The sequence below is a fragment of the Bombina bombina genome, chromosome 2, assembly GCF_027579735.1.
Source record: "Bombina bombina isolate aBomBom1 chromosome 2, aBomBom1.pri, whole genome shotgun sequence".
NCBI classification, from domain to species: Eukaryota; Metazoa; Chordata; class Amphibia; order Anura; family Bombinatoridae; genus Bombina; species Bombina bombina.
Window position 1 is genome coordinate 750,367,772 of NC_069500.1, and position 18,780 is coordinate 750,386,551.

An 18,780-nucleotide genomic window follows, 5' to 3' on the forward strand; every position below is an offset into this window, starting at 1 on the left:
ACCTTAGGGAGACTATCCCTAAGGGTCATATTTACATATGCAAAACAGAATGAGAAGCAGTCTGCCAGGAACGAACAGCAGCATCAATAGCTTGTTCTATGGCCCGGTTGCCACCTGGTAGTAGCTTCTTTCTGCCCAATTCTGAATATATTAATATGGTTTGCCATTATTTTTCTTTTGTCTCTTTTTTTTGAAAGAAGACAAAACAGTACAGATCACATATGATCAAACATCTTAAAGGGACAGTTTACTCAAAAATGTTCTCCCCTTTAATTTGTTCCCAATGATCCACTTTACCTGCTGGAGTGTATTAAATTGTTTCCAAGTATTTCCATTAACCTTATATTGGCATTTGAATTAGTTTATTTTGCCTGTGGTATCCCCACCCATCCTGAAAGTTTTTGGCCTCGAGGCCAAGCTGTGTTAACACAGCCAGCAGAAGAAATTACACTCCCAGTGGGTTATAGAAGAGATAAGGTAATAAAATGTTAATTTTCCATGGTTCTCTCCAATTATTGGTGATTGGTTTATGGACAGATATAAGATAAAGAAGCAGGTATATGTACACAATGTGATAAAGTAATGAGATCTGATTATACCTACAAGCTCAACCCATTTTATTAGGTTGTGGCTTCAAAACACAAAATCAGCTAATTCATATACACAAATAAGCCTTAAAAAAGCAAATCTCATAAATTTTATACTCTGCAGCTGGTACAAAATTAATTGGAAACACATTAAGGGAGAAACAATTTTATAGTATACTGTCCCTTTAACTCATAATGGGTTGCCAACATTAAAAAAATAAAAATAAATAAGGGAGACTAATTATACAGCAGTTACTGAAAAAAACACTTTATTTAACAATGTAATACAGTTTGGTACAACAAACTTCTTCATACAAATCATCTTCATTCACACAGTCTAACTTAAAGTGATTGTAAACTTTAATGAATTAAAGCCCAGTATCAAATAATCTTAAAAACAGGGGCATTTTAATTCATATCGATGACAAAACCGGCTTCCTCCAATTATTGCATGCCGCACAAGCTGGACGCCAAAAGGGACACACAACGATTGGAGGAAGCCAGATTTGTCATCGATCTGCTAAAGAAAGCAGGAACTGCGGGCTAAGGTTCGGCGTTATGTTTACCATAATGCAGCAGTAAGTATTTTAAAAAATAATGCGTCTTTGTAAACTTTAATGAATTAAAGTGCCCCTGTTTTTAAGATTATTATTTGATACTGGCCTTTAATTAATTAACGTTTACATTCACTTTAATACATTTAACAACTTTCTGCGAATCCGTGAATTCTACTGTATCTCTCAGTGGTAGTAAAGACATTAAACTGTCAGATACATCAAAATGATTAACTAAGAGTACAATGTTAAATGTTTGAAATGAAGATGTTATATGTAAAAAGTAAGGAAGAAAAATGTTCTAAGAGTAGATAAATAAGGGAGCCTGGAAGACTGTAAAATGTTTGTACAAATAAGGGAGATACCTGGAAATAAGGAAGGTTTGGCAACCCTAAAACTGACACCTGAGCATCAAACTCCATTTTCTTGTGCTGTGTCCATTCTTTATATCAGCTCTCATCTCTGTCTACTGTCTCTGTCTGTAACGATCTGGTAATCTGCCTTCATATGGTGATGGATCCTGCTCTGTTACCATATGAAGACAGATTTCCTGCAGCTGAGGAGCAGCAGCTCATTGGCTGTCACTTGACAACCGAGACTGCTAGAGCTTCCTGAAGCTACAATGTAAATCTGTTATGCGGTACGATGGGCTATGTACCACATGACGTAGAGCTATATCATTTAGGCACATGGGGTTAAAAGGGTTAAAGGGACAGTGTAGCTATTTGAAAATAATAATAATATACTCCAGCAGGTAAAATTGATAATTGCAACAAGTTAAAGGGAGAAAATGTTACAGTACACCAGCCCTTTAAAGTTGTTTAGAGACACTAAAGTCAAAATAAAACTTTCATGATTCAGGTAGAGCATACAGTTTTAAACTACTTTTCAATTTACTTTTATTATCTAATTTTCTTTGTTCTCATGATATCCTTTGATGAAAAGCCTACCTAGGTAGGCTCAGGTGCATAAATGTATTACTGGGAGCTAGCTGCTTATAGTATATACCTCTTGTCATAACAAGTGTATTGCTGCCCCTTCAAAAAAGGATACCAAGAGAATGAAGCAAATTTGATAATAGAAGTAAATTGGAAAGTTGTTTAAAATTGTTTGTTCTATCTGAATAATGAAAGAAAAGTTTAAGGTGAAACTGAGGCCTGAGATAGACAAGGAAGAACTGCCACAGAAAATAAAATGGTGTTCTACAGAAACTTCCCATTTTTAAAAAAAACAAAGCATTGTAATACATTTTTGAAACATCCTCTTTTAAGTAGAACACAGAGTATTTTTAAGTTTTATGCCCCTATAAAGGGACATTGCAGTACAAAACTGCCTGTTCTAATTAAATATAGCACGCAATTTCTACATTATCAACACTGCAGCTCTATATGTTAAACCCCTGCATTGTAGTTAAACACATAGTTAAAATCATGTTCTGGAGCCACAGAGAAATGCTGGTTCTGAGCAGGTACTTGAGGAAATCGTCAGCTGCAGTTGCAAGTCCCTGCTAATCACTGGCTCAGGAGCTGCAATGTTTGGGGCTCAGAGAGGTACTTTAACTATGTGTGTAATCCTGGTGCAGGCGTTAAACACATAGGGTTGCAGCATTGCTAGTGCAAAAATGACATGGTCTAATAAATTAAGGCATTCAAATGTTGCATTAGAATGTCTGTTTAAAAAGAAAAATCTGTATTCAAATGTATTAGACAATAGTCATTATCAGCATTAGCATTATTAGCTGATGTGTTTTACTTTTCTTTTGGCTGCATACCTCTTGTTTCTTTGTAAATAATGGTGATCATACTACTGAAAATCCCATGGTGTATCCCATTATATATTTTTTATGTGTTTAAATGTTTATGTTAATTTGAAAGGTTTTACTAATGCAGATCTCTTCCTTTGGTTTGAAAGAAAGGTAAAAAAAAAAATCACCCAAGCAGTTTTCACACTGGAACAGTAATTCTGATGGATAGGAACGGTTACCATAATATTCTGTATTACCAGGTACTTAAAGGGACATTCTGGTCAAAATTTAAATGCACATGGTTGAATTACATCTTTGAATATACATGTATATTGCTTCTAGTATAAGTTATCACTGTTTTAGTGTTAACATTTTTCTCTGCACGTGTATGTGAAGCATAGCTAGATATTCTCAGTGCACAAGCATTTTAAATACTGCAGCTGCTCAGAGCACCAGTGGGTCTTGTATCATATCTGCAATTAACAAATTGAGCCACTACCAGATGGTACAAGAATCTTAGGCTATCTCTGAGTAAGAGCTATGTTTAAAATGCTGGTGCACGGTGCATACTTAAAGGGACAGTCTAGGCCAAAATAAACTTTCATGATTCAGATAGAACATGTCATTTTAAACAATTTTCCAATTTACTTTTATCACCAATTTTGCTTTGTTCTCTTGGTATTCTTAGTTGAACGCTTAACCTAGGAGGTTCATATGCTAATTTCTTAGACCTTGAAGGCCACCTCTTTTCAGAATGCATTTTAACAGTTTTTCACCACTAGAGGGTGTTAGTTCACGTATTTCATATAGATAACACTGTGCTCGTGCACGTGAAGTTATCTGGGAGCAGGCACTGATTGGCTAAACTGCAAATCTGTTGAAATAACTGAAATAACTGAAATAAAGGGGCAGTTTGCAGAGGCTTAGGTACAAGATAATCACAGAGGTTAAAGTATATTAATATAACTGTGTTGGTTATGCAAAACTGGGGAATGGGTAATAAAGGGATTAGCTATCTTTTAAAACAATAAAATACTGGTGTAGACTGTCCATTTAAATTCACTTTTGAAACAGCAATAGCTTTTATTAGAAGCATTTTTGCTAATATGTGTATATTAGAAAACTGCTTCTTTTCAAAACTGAAGTGCACCCATGTGGATTCCAATTTTGGCTGGAATGTCCCTTTAATCACTCATTTTTTTTATTAAAATAGGCTACATTATATAAAGTGGATAGTTACCTATAGTAAATCATATCTGGAACATATTTACAACAAACAGTCAATAATCAACAGTATTATACATTATTTTGTAGGATGTCACATAAACCCTGAGATACACTTCCTATTTGTCATGCTATATGAGATACAGTGACACACGTTTAAAAAAAACAAAAAACTTTATGAAGTCTTGTATATAATATTCCTGCTCTCTTCTCTGTAAGAAATTTTCCTGTTTGGCAAAGTACAAGATAAAGCATTTTAACTCGGCGAGGTAGAATAATGTTTTCTTCATTTTGTTTTATTTATTAAGGTTTGTACCATTAATCAGTTTAAATGCACATAGCAAGTCACAGTTAAAGGGACACTGAACCCAAATTTTTTCTTCCGTGATTCAGATAAAGCATGACATTTTAAGCAACTTTCTAATTTCAAATCTTCTTTATTCTCTTGGTATTTTTATTTGAAATGCAAGAATGTAAGTTTAGATGCCGGCCCATTTTTGGTGAACAACCTGGGTTGTCCTTGCAGATTGGTGGATAAATTCATCCACCAATAAAAAAAAAAGTGCTGTGTTGAGTTCTGAACCAATAAAAAAGCTTAGATGCCTTCTTTTTCAAATAAAGATAGCAAGAGAATGAAGAAAAATTGATATTAGGAGTAAATTAGAAAGTTGCTTAAAATTGCATGCTCTTTCTGAATCACAAAAGAAAAAAGTTGGGTTCAGTGTCCCTTTAATAAAAATGGGCTTTGCAATAAATTATTTTTCTGCATAAGAATGTTTCTATTGATAATCAATATCATTTCTGTATATGACAGAACTTTCTGTAAAAAATGTCTAAGTAGGTGGTTAAAAGTTCAGTCATTTAAACTGAAAATATTGCTGAGTGCAGGGAATTTTGCAAAGCATGTAACACCCTTCTCCCAACTTCCTGAGGAAATGTAAAAAAATATTCACAAATATTAAAAGTATATCAGTCTCCCTTTTTTATGGATTTTCAAGCTGAAATGACCCTTTCTGACGTAGCCGTCTCCAAAGATGCAGGAAGCATCCGCTAAAGCTCATCAAAGAGATCAATGTTCCCACCAGCGCCAGGGTAACTGGAATAAAAATGCAAAGTAATGTAAATCATGTGCTAATAACACTCAACTAGAGACTGGTAATTGCTCTACTAAAAAAGAATATAAGTCCACTTCTATAAACAAACACTGAGATAGTCTAATTAGTTTCAAAATACACTGAAAGCGACATAAAACTGCAACATTAAAATGCTGTTATTTGTTATTGCACTGTTGCTTGCATATAACTTCCAGTCTTTGGGGCCGATTTATCATCGGTCTGTCCGACATGATCCGCCCAGCGGATTAAGTCCGACAGACATCAATGAATGCCGACAGCATACGCTGACAGCATTTATCATTGCACAAGCAGTTCTTGTGAACTGCTTGTGCAATGCCGCCCTCTGCAGATTCACGGCCAATTGGCCGCTAGCAGGGGGTGTTAATCAGCCCGATCGTATAGGATCGGGCGGATTGATGTCTGCAGCCTCAGAGCAGGTGGACCAGTCATGAAGCAGAGGTCTGAAGGCTCGCCCAGAAACAGGGGCATCAAGCTCCATTCAGAGCTTGATAATTCGGCCCCTTTTTCTACTTCACTTTCTCTACATTGCCCTTCCCATTTAAAGGTACATGAAACACAATTTTGTTTCTTTCATGATTCAGATTCTAATTTGTTTTGTTCTCTTGATATGCTTTGTTGAAAGGGATATCTAGGTAGACTCAGGAGCTGCTAATTGGTGGCTGCACATATATGCCTCATGTTAGTGGCTCACCGAATGCATTCAGCTAGCTTCCAGTAGTGTATTGCTGCTTAATCAACAAAGGATATCCAGAGATTGAAGCAAATTAGATAATTGAAGTAAATTGGAAAATTGCTTAAAATTGTATTTTCTATCTGGATAATGTAAGTAAAATTTTAGGTTTAATGTCCCTTTAAGTATTTATAATTTAGAATAAATGTTGTTTTCTCTTATAGTCTTGTGCTATAGTCAGTAGTGGTGGGTCTGTTCCATCAATATGTGGGAGATATGCTTAAATGGGCAGTCTAATGCAAAAATTGTATCTAATTTGTTGTAGGCAGTGACAATTCCGCAAATTAAATATTGGGAGGGGGGGGCAAAACTTACACCAATCAGGGTGAGCTCTGAGCAGGTGAGTCATGGGTTGGGGGGCTGTAACTATATGGTTCAGGTGTGGCTATGCAGTCCAGTGGGCATGGTTAGGCATGAAGGGGGAGAGGTCATGTGCATCCTCTTCTTTAGCCCAGTAAGTGTGCAGAGTTAAACACTGGGTTACTTTTATACCCGAATGCTTCCTCCAAAGAACTGCCATTTGGATGAGTATGTGATTTTTACATCACTGACCATAGGTAAGTAAGTATGTGTTTAACACCTTCAAAAGGTTAAAGTCCCACTTGGGAGCTAAAAGCATTGGAGGTCCTGACCAAGACACAGCCAGTTAGCCAATCAGGATTGCTTTACTTTATGTGTTTATCTCCTTTGTGTGAGTTAAGCAAAAGGTTATGTAGGGCCAGTAATGCAATTATATTCCGTATAGACTTACAGCATCTCATGTCCCATTCATGAACTATTCCTCACTACAAATTTGCTTCAATACTAACTTTGCTTCTGATTATGCATCTTGCTGCTATATCATGTACTGTGCATTTTTGTCGTCCCTTTGCAAATATGTTGTGTTACTTTATGCATGGTGCATTTTATGCATAGAATCACTTGTTGTTAAGCTAACCATGATCAGTTTAGCCTATGCTATTATATTTGATGTTTGTGTGCCTGGGTATTTTATCATGTTCTTCACATACCTTTATAAAGCTATTGATGACTGCTATACATAGAAATGCACAAATCCTCACTCAAATGCTACTAAGCTATTACCCACTAGTGGACTAGTGTTATATATTGCATATATTTTTGCTTGTAGCTGTACCAAAAGGAAAGGGACACTGAACCCATTTTTTTTCTTTAATGATTCAGATAGAGCATGCACTTTTTAGCAACTTTCTAATTTACTCCTATTATCAATTAGCGCCTGCTGATTGGTGGCTAAATGCAGACATCAATCAGCAAGTGCTATCTAGGGTGCTGAACCAAAAATGGGCCGGCTCCAAAGCTTACATCCCTGGTTTTTTGAAATGAAGATGCCAAGAGAACAAAGAAAAATTGATAATAGAAGTAAATTAGACAGTTGATTAAAATTACATGTTCTATCTGAATCGTGAAAGAAAAATTTGGGTTCAGTATCCCTTTAAGTCACTTGTTTTAAAATTGCATGCTTTAATAAATTAGAGTGTGTAATTTTTACACTATAATAGACCTTTATAAAATGCTTTCATATTAAATTGCAGACAAATATCACAGCACTTAAAGCTAACTTTTATAGGTAAATTTACGCTGTAGCGTATCATGTCCGCCAGACATCGCTGAATGCGGACAGCATACACTGTGCATATTCAGCATTGCACAAGCAGTTCTAGTGAACTGCTTGTGCAATACCGCCCCCTGCAGATTCGCGGCCAATTGGCCGCTAGCAGGGGGAGTCAATCAGCCCGATCGTATAGGATCGGGTGGATTGATGTACGGAGCCTCAGAGGTGGCGTAAAAGTTAAGGAGCAGCGGTCTATAGACCGCTGCTTCTTAACTCCTGTTTCCGGGAACCTGAAGGCTCGTGCGGAAACAGGGTGAATTGGCCCAATTCGGCCAATAATAAATTGACCTCTTAGACAGATTGTTTTTATCTCTTGTAGCCAGCCCAAAAATGTAAGATCAGCCCCATGATATGATATATGTGAGGAATGGGTATACACCCCGAATATCACACACTTATACTGGCAGAGGCAGAAGATATTCATCAAACCCTAGTGTACTATGTAGCAATATAATAACCTGTATATGGATATAATAATATGAATATATATATATATATATATATATATATATATATATATATATATATATATATATATATATAAAATAACAAGATTCATTAAATGTATATAGATTCAAAACATTGCTACCCTTACACAACTCACTTACTTCTCGGTATGAATGTAGGTTTAGCCTTTGCAGAAGGAACAAGTGATTTGATTAAGATAGCCAGCTGTGTTGTGGGGCCCTCTGTGGTAATAACATTTGGAGAATGTCCTTTATAGGTAGGGAAAAACAATGTTGAAACCTTTTTGATGGCTATGTCTGAAGTGGCCTCTTGGTTTGTAGTTGGCAATGATGTTGGGTCCTTTCTGGCAGATACATAGGAGGTGGTCCCTTGGAGTGTGTATGGCAATGCACTGTGTTCTCTGCTGTCAGATTTATTTTGAGTACTTCCTCCATGTGGAATTGCCAATGTTGGGTGTTCTTTACTGAGGAATACACTGGGGGTGGTTCCTTTCTTTATAATTGGAAGTAATATTGAACCCTGCTTGAGAGATACATTTGGATTAGTCATGAGATCTTCAGTTGGTAGAGGTGTGGACCCCTCACTGACAGCTTGCCTAGCTGATTTTTCTTCTGTAAAAGTGATGGCCCCACTCTGATTGGTGGAGTTACTGTTTATGACTGACAATGTGACAGGTACCACATTGCTATCCAAAGTTGGGCTTTGCTCCATGGTGTATGTAGCTTTTGGTCCCTCTTCAGATACTGTGGTGTTTATCATGATATTTGGAATTTCTTTGCTGGTGAGAAATTCAGCTTTTGGGGTCATGACAGAATTTGTGAAATATTCATTACTTCCTCCTAGAAATGCAAACAAATTAAAGTTTTTCCTAAATAACGTGAATTGAAATTTTAGTATTTGACGGTACATAATAACCATTTATTGTAAAAGTCACTTTTTTATAGTGTCAATGTAAACAGGCCCATGAGCATTTGACCCCTCATTTGAAAGAGTAGACCTTTCCTCTTTCAAAAGGGACAAAGGATCACTTGCCCCATTTTATTTCTTATATGGGGTGCCCCTTTTAGAGTCCAGAGCAATAATAGTCACCTAGTAGACATGATAATCTAGGAGGGCATGAGACCCCTTAATTGAACAAGGGTAACCCCCGCATTAATAAGAGGACAATAGTGTGTCATCCGTGTGAGTTGTATTTTGTATTTAGAAAATAGAATTTCCTTTGGATACCCTATCCTTCCATACAGCAAATACATTAGATAAGCTATTGTCATTTTTATGTTTATCACCTACTAGAGATATGAGACCCCAAAATCGAAATCGGTTGTGGAACACCATTACTATAGTTATCACTTGCAAATTTTTGTCCACACATTCAAAATGAATTCCCTCTTTCAAATTAGTGGTCTTATTCCCCTACAATTAAATGACGTATTTCATAACCTGAGGGGGTCTATTGTCTGTGTAAGTGGTGTTGGGGGAGATATGGGCTCTTTAAGAGGCCCCCATCCACGCCACTAATAATCAGGAAGTACCTCACACCCACCCATCTTTCTGCTTATTTAATGTTTAGATGTCTCAAAATGTTTATATTTTTTCAAAAAAGTAATTTATTTTTTTTAAAAAGTCATTATTTGGCAAAATGTAGATAGATAGATTTATATCTCACACACACAAACACTGACTAAAAAAGTAAAAACTCACAGACACACACGGAAACAGTCACACAGAAAACATGCAGAGAAAATTCACAGAAACTCACACACAGAAAACACTCACACACACAAACACTGACTAAAAAAGTAAAAACTCACAGACAAACACACACACATTCACACAGAAATACACACACATGCAAACACAGAAACATTCACACACACAGAAACAAGTGACTCCCACTACAGACAACACAGGGACACATCTTTCAATATCCCACCCAATAATACAGGGACCTGGGTAACTGTGTTCAGTACCCTGCTTTTTAATACATCTTTATTATCCCCCTCATCATAATTATGTATCATGAGCCAAAAAGTGAGGTTCCACGATTCAAATGAGGAGTTTCATGTCCTTACAGCTATCAAGTGATCATCATATTAATAACCTGGCAGTAACCATAGCCTCATTTCACAGTGGTGTTGATGTTAGGGTCCGTAAATCCTTGGCTTTTGATACAACAATTTTATGTTTGTTTTTAATATATTATTTGCTATAACAAAGCTACTAATAATTTTGCAAAACACTGCTGCCATAGAGTACTAAAGAAACGTGCATACTCCTGAGCTCTCATGAGCCTACCTAGTTTTACTCTTTAAATATAGATACAAAGAGAACAAAGCAAATTTGATAACAGAAGTAAATTGGAAAGTTGTTTAAAATTGCATGCTCTATCTGAATCATGAAAGTTTAATTTTGACTTTACTGTCCCTTTAAAAATACCGGCTAGGTGTCAACCCTAGCTTCATACAGGGCTGTTTCTAGAAAATCTGGCTTCCAGGGCAAAACTTCAAAATGTGCCCCTCCTCAATTATAAAGTGCAACATTCCTGCTCCTAAACCTTTCATGCTATTGACATTCACATGCACACACATGCAAACACTAGATACCCACAAGCATATGTACATAGGAACATATATATACTAAGCCAAGCACCACATGCACGTAAACAGGCATTCAGAGACAAAGACAAGTAACCTCAGGCAGATAGGTTCATGTGTGTACAAAGAGAGAAGCGCTCTACCATGAACGAACAACAGTTCAATAGCTTGTTCTATGGGGAGTCACCACCTCGGAGCAGCCTCTTTTAGACCAGTGTACTTTTCACACAGGAAAACTCTCCTGAAGCACATCAGTCTGATCCGGCCAAGTAAAGTCAGTCCAGCCCTGAAATACCAGGCAATTCTCCTTTGAACAAGGAACATGACAACCCCAGATGATCGTTTCGGCCTCCTATGGTCCTCGTCAGTGAGGTGCACACATGAAAACAAAGACAAGCATTACAATACACAGACAAGTAGCTACAGGCACTCACATGCCCACACAAACATATATCCACAGACCCACATCCACACATAAACAGGAACTCATGCATACAACACACATACATCTTCATAGATGCTCAAGCACAATAAAACACATACCCAGGCAACCACATACTTTGAGATGGAATCTTCAGATCATTAATCAATGCTAACAGTTGTTGAATTAGAATGTGAAGGAGTTAATGTGTATTTTCAACCTAAAATCCTCACACCCCCTGCTTTACCATCATTTTCTTCTAGGATTTGTCTTGTTTTATAAAGACCTCTTGACAATATTTGGGGAGGCAGCTCAGATTGCATGTTTTTATTTTCTAAAAACACTTTTATCAAATGTTCAGCAATTTATTTTCTGACTTTCATTTTAAATGGTTACTGTGTGTTAATTCTGAGAACCTTATCTGTATCTTTAAATTGTAGCTACTTCTATTTGGTACTTTTGGTTTCAATAGCATATATATATATATATATATATATATATACATACCGGTATATATAGTATTATATATATATGTTACATATACCCAAATAGATGTCAGGAGGTCAAAAATTTGGGTGTATTTAATAATTATTGGATACTGAAATCCAAAGTAGCTAGTTGCATATTGAGTTAGAGATTTGCAAGGTTCTCAACGTTATTATACAATTAAAATTCATATTATATTACATGTTTTATAGGTGGTAACTATTTTATTTAATGAAGCAATGTGTGCTGTTTAACTCCTTATATTTGACAATGATTTTGTACATTCTTCTGTTTTACATTTGTTAAAAAAAAACACTAATGATGCATTGTTTATATATAAGTTTCTTGAAATTACACATCTGCTTACACAAGCAATGCCATGAATATCCATGACCAAACTATTCATTTAATAAGACATCTAAAATGGGAGCTTTACTAGTCCAGCATTTTGCTTACCTTTGACATTCTTCTTCCTTATTAAAGGTTATTAAAGGGATATGAGACCCCAAAAAATGATTTCATGATTCAGATAGAGCATGCAATTTTAAACAACTTTCTAATTTACTTCTATTATTTGTCACTTTTTATTCATTCTCTTGTTATCTTTTGTTGAAAGCAATGATGTATACTTAGGAGCCGACCCATTTCTAGAGCACTATATGGCAGCAGATTTGCAAGAATGTTATCCATTTGCAAGAGCACTAGATATCAGCACTATTTCCTGCCATGTAATGCTTCAGATGCCTACCTAGGTATCTCTTCAACAAAGAATATCATGTAAACAAAGCAATTTTGATAGCAGAAGTTAATTGGTTTAGGTTTCCTATCCTTTTAACATGCACTGAGCCCTGCTCAGCTTTTAATAGCTCCGTATGGTACTTAGAAGTAAGAATAGAAAGCAATTAAGCACAGCAGCTCAGAAGTTGTGGTAGAAGGGGTCAGGGGGGCAGTGTAAACAAAGGAGAATTCCCTTCTGACAGCACAGAGGCTGCACGGTAGAACCTTCATGCAGCTTGTGGAACAATAAGTACTGAGTGATGGTTTTCCGGCTCTGCTTGATGGCCTCTGAATCTAACTGCCGACACCAGCACACCGTCTGGCCTAGTGTCCATTGAGGTGGTAAAGTTTGGAAACTGTTGGTAAAAAATGTATCTGTATTAAAATCTATGGATAATTTTTATGTTACCATTAGTTTCCAAACTTTACCACCTGAATGGCAACTAGGCCAATGTGAGCACAGCTAGAATACACTGTTCAGTCTGTTATAAATAGAAGGGGCAGTTAAGATCCAGGGGGGAGGGGGCAGATGCCCCGCCGTAACCCCCCCAAGCTTGTGAAAGTGACAAAAAGCACAAAAAGGGTTAAATTGATCAAGGGTTTCAAAATTCAAACAATTTGTTTTACCAAGCTTCATTCTATCAAAACAGAGAATATTTGTGTATATAAAACAAGCAGAAAGACTTTATGCCAGTAAAGATATGAATGTTGCCCACCTGTTTCTGGTAGCTGAAAGGTCCCTACTCTTTTAAACACTTGGTCCTCCGTGATCAGTTCTGCTTCACATCTGTAAATAATCCCTGGTACCAATCCCTCTTCATGGGGGATCTCCAAACTGCAGGTGTGAGTTATAAAGCCTCCTTCATCTCCCTGCAGCTCTTCCTCACAATTGTCAGGGACCTCCAGCTTATCAGACCCTCGATACCAGCTCATACTGATGGGTGCAGGTGGGTACACTTCTTGCATAGAGCAGCGCAGGACACGGGGTGCTTCATTAGGGTGAGCAGTTATGAGCAGTGTTTCTGGGAGAGCTGTAGGTAACAGAGGAACGCTGTTAATATGGCTGTGTGGAGTTTGTAACGAGTGGACTTGATATAGATTTTAGTCATATTTACACTTGTTTGCATTGTTAGACAAGTCACATCTCACTATTATCCAGGTTGACATAGCAGTACTGGGTCATGAGCTGTGCTGTATTAAACTAGCATTAAAGGCATTCTTTTAATATGTGTTGTTGTTTTTTTAATAGCAATCAAGTACTTATTTTCAAAAGATTTGAAGACAAAATAAATGCTGTAAAATGACTTAAAACTGATTTGCAAAACAAATTTTTGAAAACTCTGGTGAGTATCTTTACCTTATCTTCTTTAAAGGGACAGTCTACTCCAGAATGTTTATTGTTTAAAAAGATAGATAATCCCTTTATTCCCCATTCCCCAGTTTTGTATAACCAACACTGTTATATTAATACACTTTTTACTTCTGTGCTTACCTTGTATCTAAGCCTCTGCAGACTGCCCCCTTATTTCAGTTCTTTTGACAGACTCGCATTTTAGCCAATCAGTGCCCTCTCATAAGTAACTCCACGGGCGTGAGCACAATGTAATCTATATGGCACACATTAACTAACACCCTCTAGCAGAAAGTTTAATTTTGACTAGACTTTCCCTTTAATTGTCAGCAATTAGAACTACCTGCAAACATATTTGCCCACTGCTCTAAACAATCATTGTCTAGAGTGCAGCTTGTGTAGACAGTTTGTTGCAGACAACTTAAGTTACAGAATTTGCCTTTTGACCTCACTAGAGAGCTAAGGAAAGCACAATTTGTACACAAACATTTTATATTAAACATTTTATATTACAATCTGATAGTGTTTCATATACCTTTAAATATATTATTCATACTACTTCTCCACACTATCTAAACAATTCCAAATAGTTAAAAAGAATTTAAAGAGGCAAAGATTTTACTGCTGTTTCCTTTTGTGAAACTTACACAAAGTGATGAAGCGTTGTTTGGTTTCATATATAAAACGCCAAACAAGTGAGCAGATTGTCACTGTGAAACAAAGTAATACATTGGAAACCCTGTTGCAATCATCCTCAAAATCAATTACCAAAAAAAAAGGAGAGAAAATAAAAGCAAAGAGTAAATGATGCTCTCCAACTTTTAAAATGTTACATTTTATTGTTATCTTTAAAATACCAAATAGATTACATAATAAAAGCATACAATATTTCACTAAAAGAGCTATCATGCTATGTGTGAATTACACTTAGGGGCATATGTATCAATGTGCGAGTGGACATGATACGAAGTAGCGTATCATGTCAGCTGCACATCGCTACACATCATTGTGTCGGCATTTATTTGTTGCAGTTTTTTTATTTTGCTTACTGAGCCATTTAGATGCCTCCCCCAACTAACGGCGAGTTGTCCATTTATCAGCCAGGATTACTGGAAGGTGCTATACAAAGATGTACATTTTTGTGCCCAGTTTCCCTTTTGCAAAATCATATAACCTGATGTTTTGTAAACTACTGCAGAACAAGTGTAACTTACACATAGCACCATAGCTCTTTATGGGAAATGTTTTACATACTTATTGTGTGATTTTATCCTTTCACCACTGAGGTGGCTGAGAGTTTAGGAAGCAGCGGTCTTATGACTGTGGGTGAAGGGCTTCATAAACGAGCCTCATAGTTTCAACAAAACAAAAGAACCACAATTATTTACTTTCTATAGAAAGTTGAGCCTCCTTATTCATCTGAGAGAGACAGCAGAAGCATTTCAACTGTGGTAAAAAATAATAATGCAGACACAAAAGCAACTGATCAATCAGTGATCAAATACTTAAAGGGACAGTCTAGTCAAAAATAAATGTTTATAATTCCGATAGGGCATACAATTTTTAACAACTTTCCAATTAACTTTTATCATCAAATTTGCTTTGTTCTCATGGTATTCTTAGTTGAAAGCTAAACCTAGGTAAGCTCATATGCTAATTTCTAAGCCCTTGAAGGCCGCCTCTTTTGTCAGTGCATTTGAAAGTTCTTCACAGCTAGAGGTCGTTAGTTCATGTGTGCCATATAGATAACATTGTGCTCACGCATGTAGACTTACTTATGAGAGGGTACTGATTGGTTAAAATGCAAGTCTGTCAAAAGAATTAAAAAAAGGGGTCAGTCTGCAAAGGCTTAGATACAAGATAATCACTGAGGTAAAAAGTATATTCATTTAATCGTGTTGGTTATGTAAAACTGGGGAATGGGTAATAAAGGGATTATCTATCTTTTTAAACAATAACAATTCTCGAGTAGACTGTCCCTTTAACAATCTTCCATTTAGATTACAAGCTCTTTTAGACAGGTAATATAAATAATTTCCTTACCATAAACCTGCAGATTGAGAGATCCTTGAAGAGTATTTCTTTTCCCAGGGCAATTTCCCACACAGATATACACCCCATCCATGGAAATTGTGGCATTACTGATGTGCAAGACACTATAACCAGGAGCAGTGTACAGGCCACCTAGGTTGGTGTCAAGTCCCTTCCATGTTGTTTTACCTCCAGGGCAATTAATGGAACAGTTTAATGCAACTGACCCACCAAGAGACACCACAGGATTCGGTGGGAACAGAATCAGAGAGTACTGTGCTGTAGCGTGAGGGAGAGAAGGAGAAAAAGAGAAGAAAGTAGATCATGAATGAATGAAAGGCATAAAGGCAGCAGATGTGGAATGAAACAAAATAAATGTGAGTGACATTGAACAAGTGGAAGAATAATGTAAGAAATAACAAAATAATGAGAATTAAGAAGATGAGGGAGAAATGTAAATGAATAAAGGATGTTTAAAAATATATGTATTGAAGTATTAGTATAACAGAGGGATGGGAAAAGAAAGAGACAGGGTGAGGGTAGTGGTGGAAAGAAATAAGGCAAAAAGATTAAGAGGAGTGGGAGAACAGAGAGGAACAATAATGAACCACTATTTAAAGAGGACACATTTTTATTTAACCTCTTAAGGACATATGACAGAATTTTTCCATCATAAAACAATTGAGCAAATTGAAAGCTGTGTCCTTAAAGGGTTAAATAAGGAATACATGATAATGTGAAAAGGAATGCAGTACTAACAAGTTTTAAAAAACAATAAACAACCAAATACAGCATATAGGTTCTTGTCGCTTTAAGAAAAGAGGTGGGTTTTAACCTTTTTGTTGCCTATTCTTTATCCAAACTGTTAGGGACCAGAAAAGGTTTGGATTTTTGGAATATTTGTATCTGTAAAATGGGACAGTTTGGAGAGGGGATGGAACCAAGTGTAAACAACAATATTTTATGTCATTTAGGGAATATTTAAATAACATAATACAGCTTATACCTAAGGTAGTTTTATATCATTGGTAATACTTTTGTATGCGATAGTTGATGTTTAAATAAATATAGAATATTATTTGCATTTTAGAACACAAAAACCAAACCAAAGACACAGGCAGAGAAAAGTGTGACTAACAGGCAGGGAAAATATTAATTTATCATTTTATTTTTTTAAATATATTAATTCAAGATAGAATTCTCTGACACACTATTCTGTCCCAACCTGGATGACAGCAGCTATGTTAGATTAGTGGCTGCAAAATTACACAGCTTTCTAAAGTTTCTGCTATAAATCAAATTGCGGGTTTAAATAAAAGATCATGTTCAGAAACTGAAGCATGATGGGTGATTACATTAAATGTGAATTAACAAGAAGGGTAACGTATTCCTAAAGGGGTCTTACAGCATTAGAGAAAATGACTTAACATAATTAAATATCAGAATTAAATTAGTGGATTTCAGTTTTGAATAGAGGCATTTTTGCAATAGGCGCTAGTAAAACTTTTTACTGTTTCTGGGGAATATGTACATATGGTACACGTGCCCAGTTCTTACACAATCAAAAACTGTTCTTACTCAAAGCCCTGGTGGTGGCAAGTAGTGTAAATAAATTTACATCTTACTAACCACTACTGGCTGTCTGAGCAAGCAGTTTTTGAATGTGGGTGCATTAGATGTGCTGTATATGTACATATTTTGCAGATAATGATAATGAATTAAAGGGACATAACAGTCAATATTAAATAAGTGGGTTTACGTTTGGAAGCATTTTTACAATATGCTTGTATTAGCAAAACCAATTTTAGTAATTTTTTTAACTGTTTCTAAGGAATATGCACATATGCTGCACATGACTAATGCACCCACATTCAAAAACCATGCTTGCTCAGACAGCCGTTAGTGGTTAGTAAAATGTAAATTGATTTACAATACTTGCCACCACCAGATCTTTAAGCAAGCACAATGTTTTAATGTGGGAGAACTGGGCACGTGTAGCATATGTACATATTCCCCAGAAACAGTAAAAGTTTAACTTGGAGCAGTTTTGCTACTACCACTATATTGAGAAAGTGTTTCTGTTTAAATGCACTTGATTCATGCTCATTTTAATTTGACTAATTTGTCCCATTAAAGGGATACTAAACCCAATTTTTTTATTTCATGATTCAGATAGAGCATGAGATTTTAAGCACCTTTCTAATTTACTCCTATTATCAATTTTTCTTTGTTCTCGTGCTATCTTGATTTGAAAAAGCAGTACTGTAAGTTTTAGAGCCAGACCATTTTTTGTTCAGCACATGGGTAGAACTTGCTGATTTGTGGCTAAATGTAGCAAACCAATCAGCAGCTCTACCAAGGTGCTGAACTAAAAAATGGACCGGCTCCTAACCTTTTATTACTGCTTTTTCAAATCAAGATAACATGAGAACAAAGAAAAATTGATAATAGGAGTAAATTAGAAAGTTGCTTAAAATTGCATGCTCTATCTGAATCATGAAAGAAAAAATGAGGGGTTAGTATCCCTTTAAGTACATCTTGGAACAAATTGAGCAGATCCTGAATAAGTAAAGCAAGCTGAAGATTACATAAAATGTGAGGTTATACAGGATAACAACAACTCTGATATGCAGGGCATTGTTTAGTGCTCTGTGTATAATTAGATGGGACTCACCATTACACAGCAGGCATAGCTGAAGGAGCACGTAGAGAATTTGAGTAGGAGCCATTGAGCCTGTCCTCCTGCGTTCTCCCTGCTGGCCTTCCTTCCTCTCTCTATTCATTCTAACCCTGCTGGGTTATTATACTTGTGCCAGTGACCTTGGCAGGCAATAGGGGTTCTTTGGGCTTCGAGGAAACAGAGGGGAAGGAGGGGAAGGAGTGAGAAATAAGAGGAAGGCTACAGGGAAATCTATGAATTGGGAAGTCCCTGCTGATTGCAGTAATAGGTAAACCCTTAATCTCCCAGATAAAAAATATAATTCTCTTGCTGCAAGTATAGTTTGTGTCTATGTTATAATATCACACTATATTTATATATTGTT

The 18,780-nt window shown here is 36.3% G+C and overlaps 1 protein-coding gene across 1 annotated transcript; it reads right to left on the reverse strand.

Moving 5' to 3' along the window:
• Nucleotides 1–839: 839 nt before the first annotated feature.
• Nucleotides 840–18,485, reverse strand: MADCAM1 (mucosal vascular addressin cell adhesion molecule 1). The gene is made up of 5 exons (XM_053702848.1): nt 18,411–18,485; nt 15,749–16,015; nt 13,071–13,385; nt 8,217–8,915; nt 840–5,205 (listed from the first exon to the last, which is right to left on the reverse strand). The coding sequence occupies exons 1-5, from the start codon at nt 18,463–18,465 to the stop codon at nt 5,093–5,095; spliced, it is 1,449 nt and encodes a 482-aa protein (XP_053558823.1). The 5' UTR covers nt 18,466–18,485; the 3' UTR covers nt 840–5,092.
• Nucleotides 18,486–18,780: the final 295 nt, after the last annotated feature.

Excerpts from the sequence above, each read along its gene's own strand:
- MADCAM1 (XM_053702848.1), bottom strand. The coding sequence starts at position 18,465 with ATGGCTCCTACTCAAATTCTCTACGTGCTCCTTCAGCTATGCCTGCTG. Across the intron at positions 16,016-18,410 it reads GCTATGCCTGCTGTGTAATG|CACAGTACTCTCTGATTCTG; the intron begins GTGAGTCCCATC and ends CTCACGCTACAG. Across the intron at positions 13,386-15,748 it reads TCTCAATCTGCAGGTTTATG|CTCTCCCAGAAACACTGCTC; the intron begins GTAAGGAAATTA and ends TGTTACCTACAG.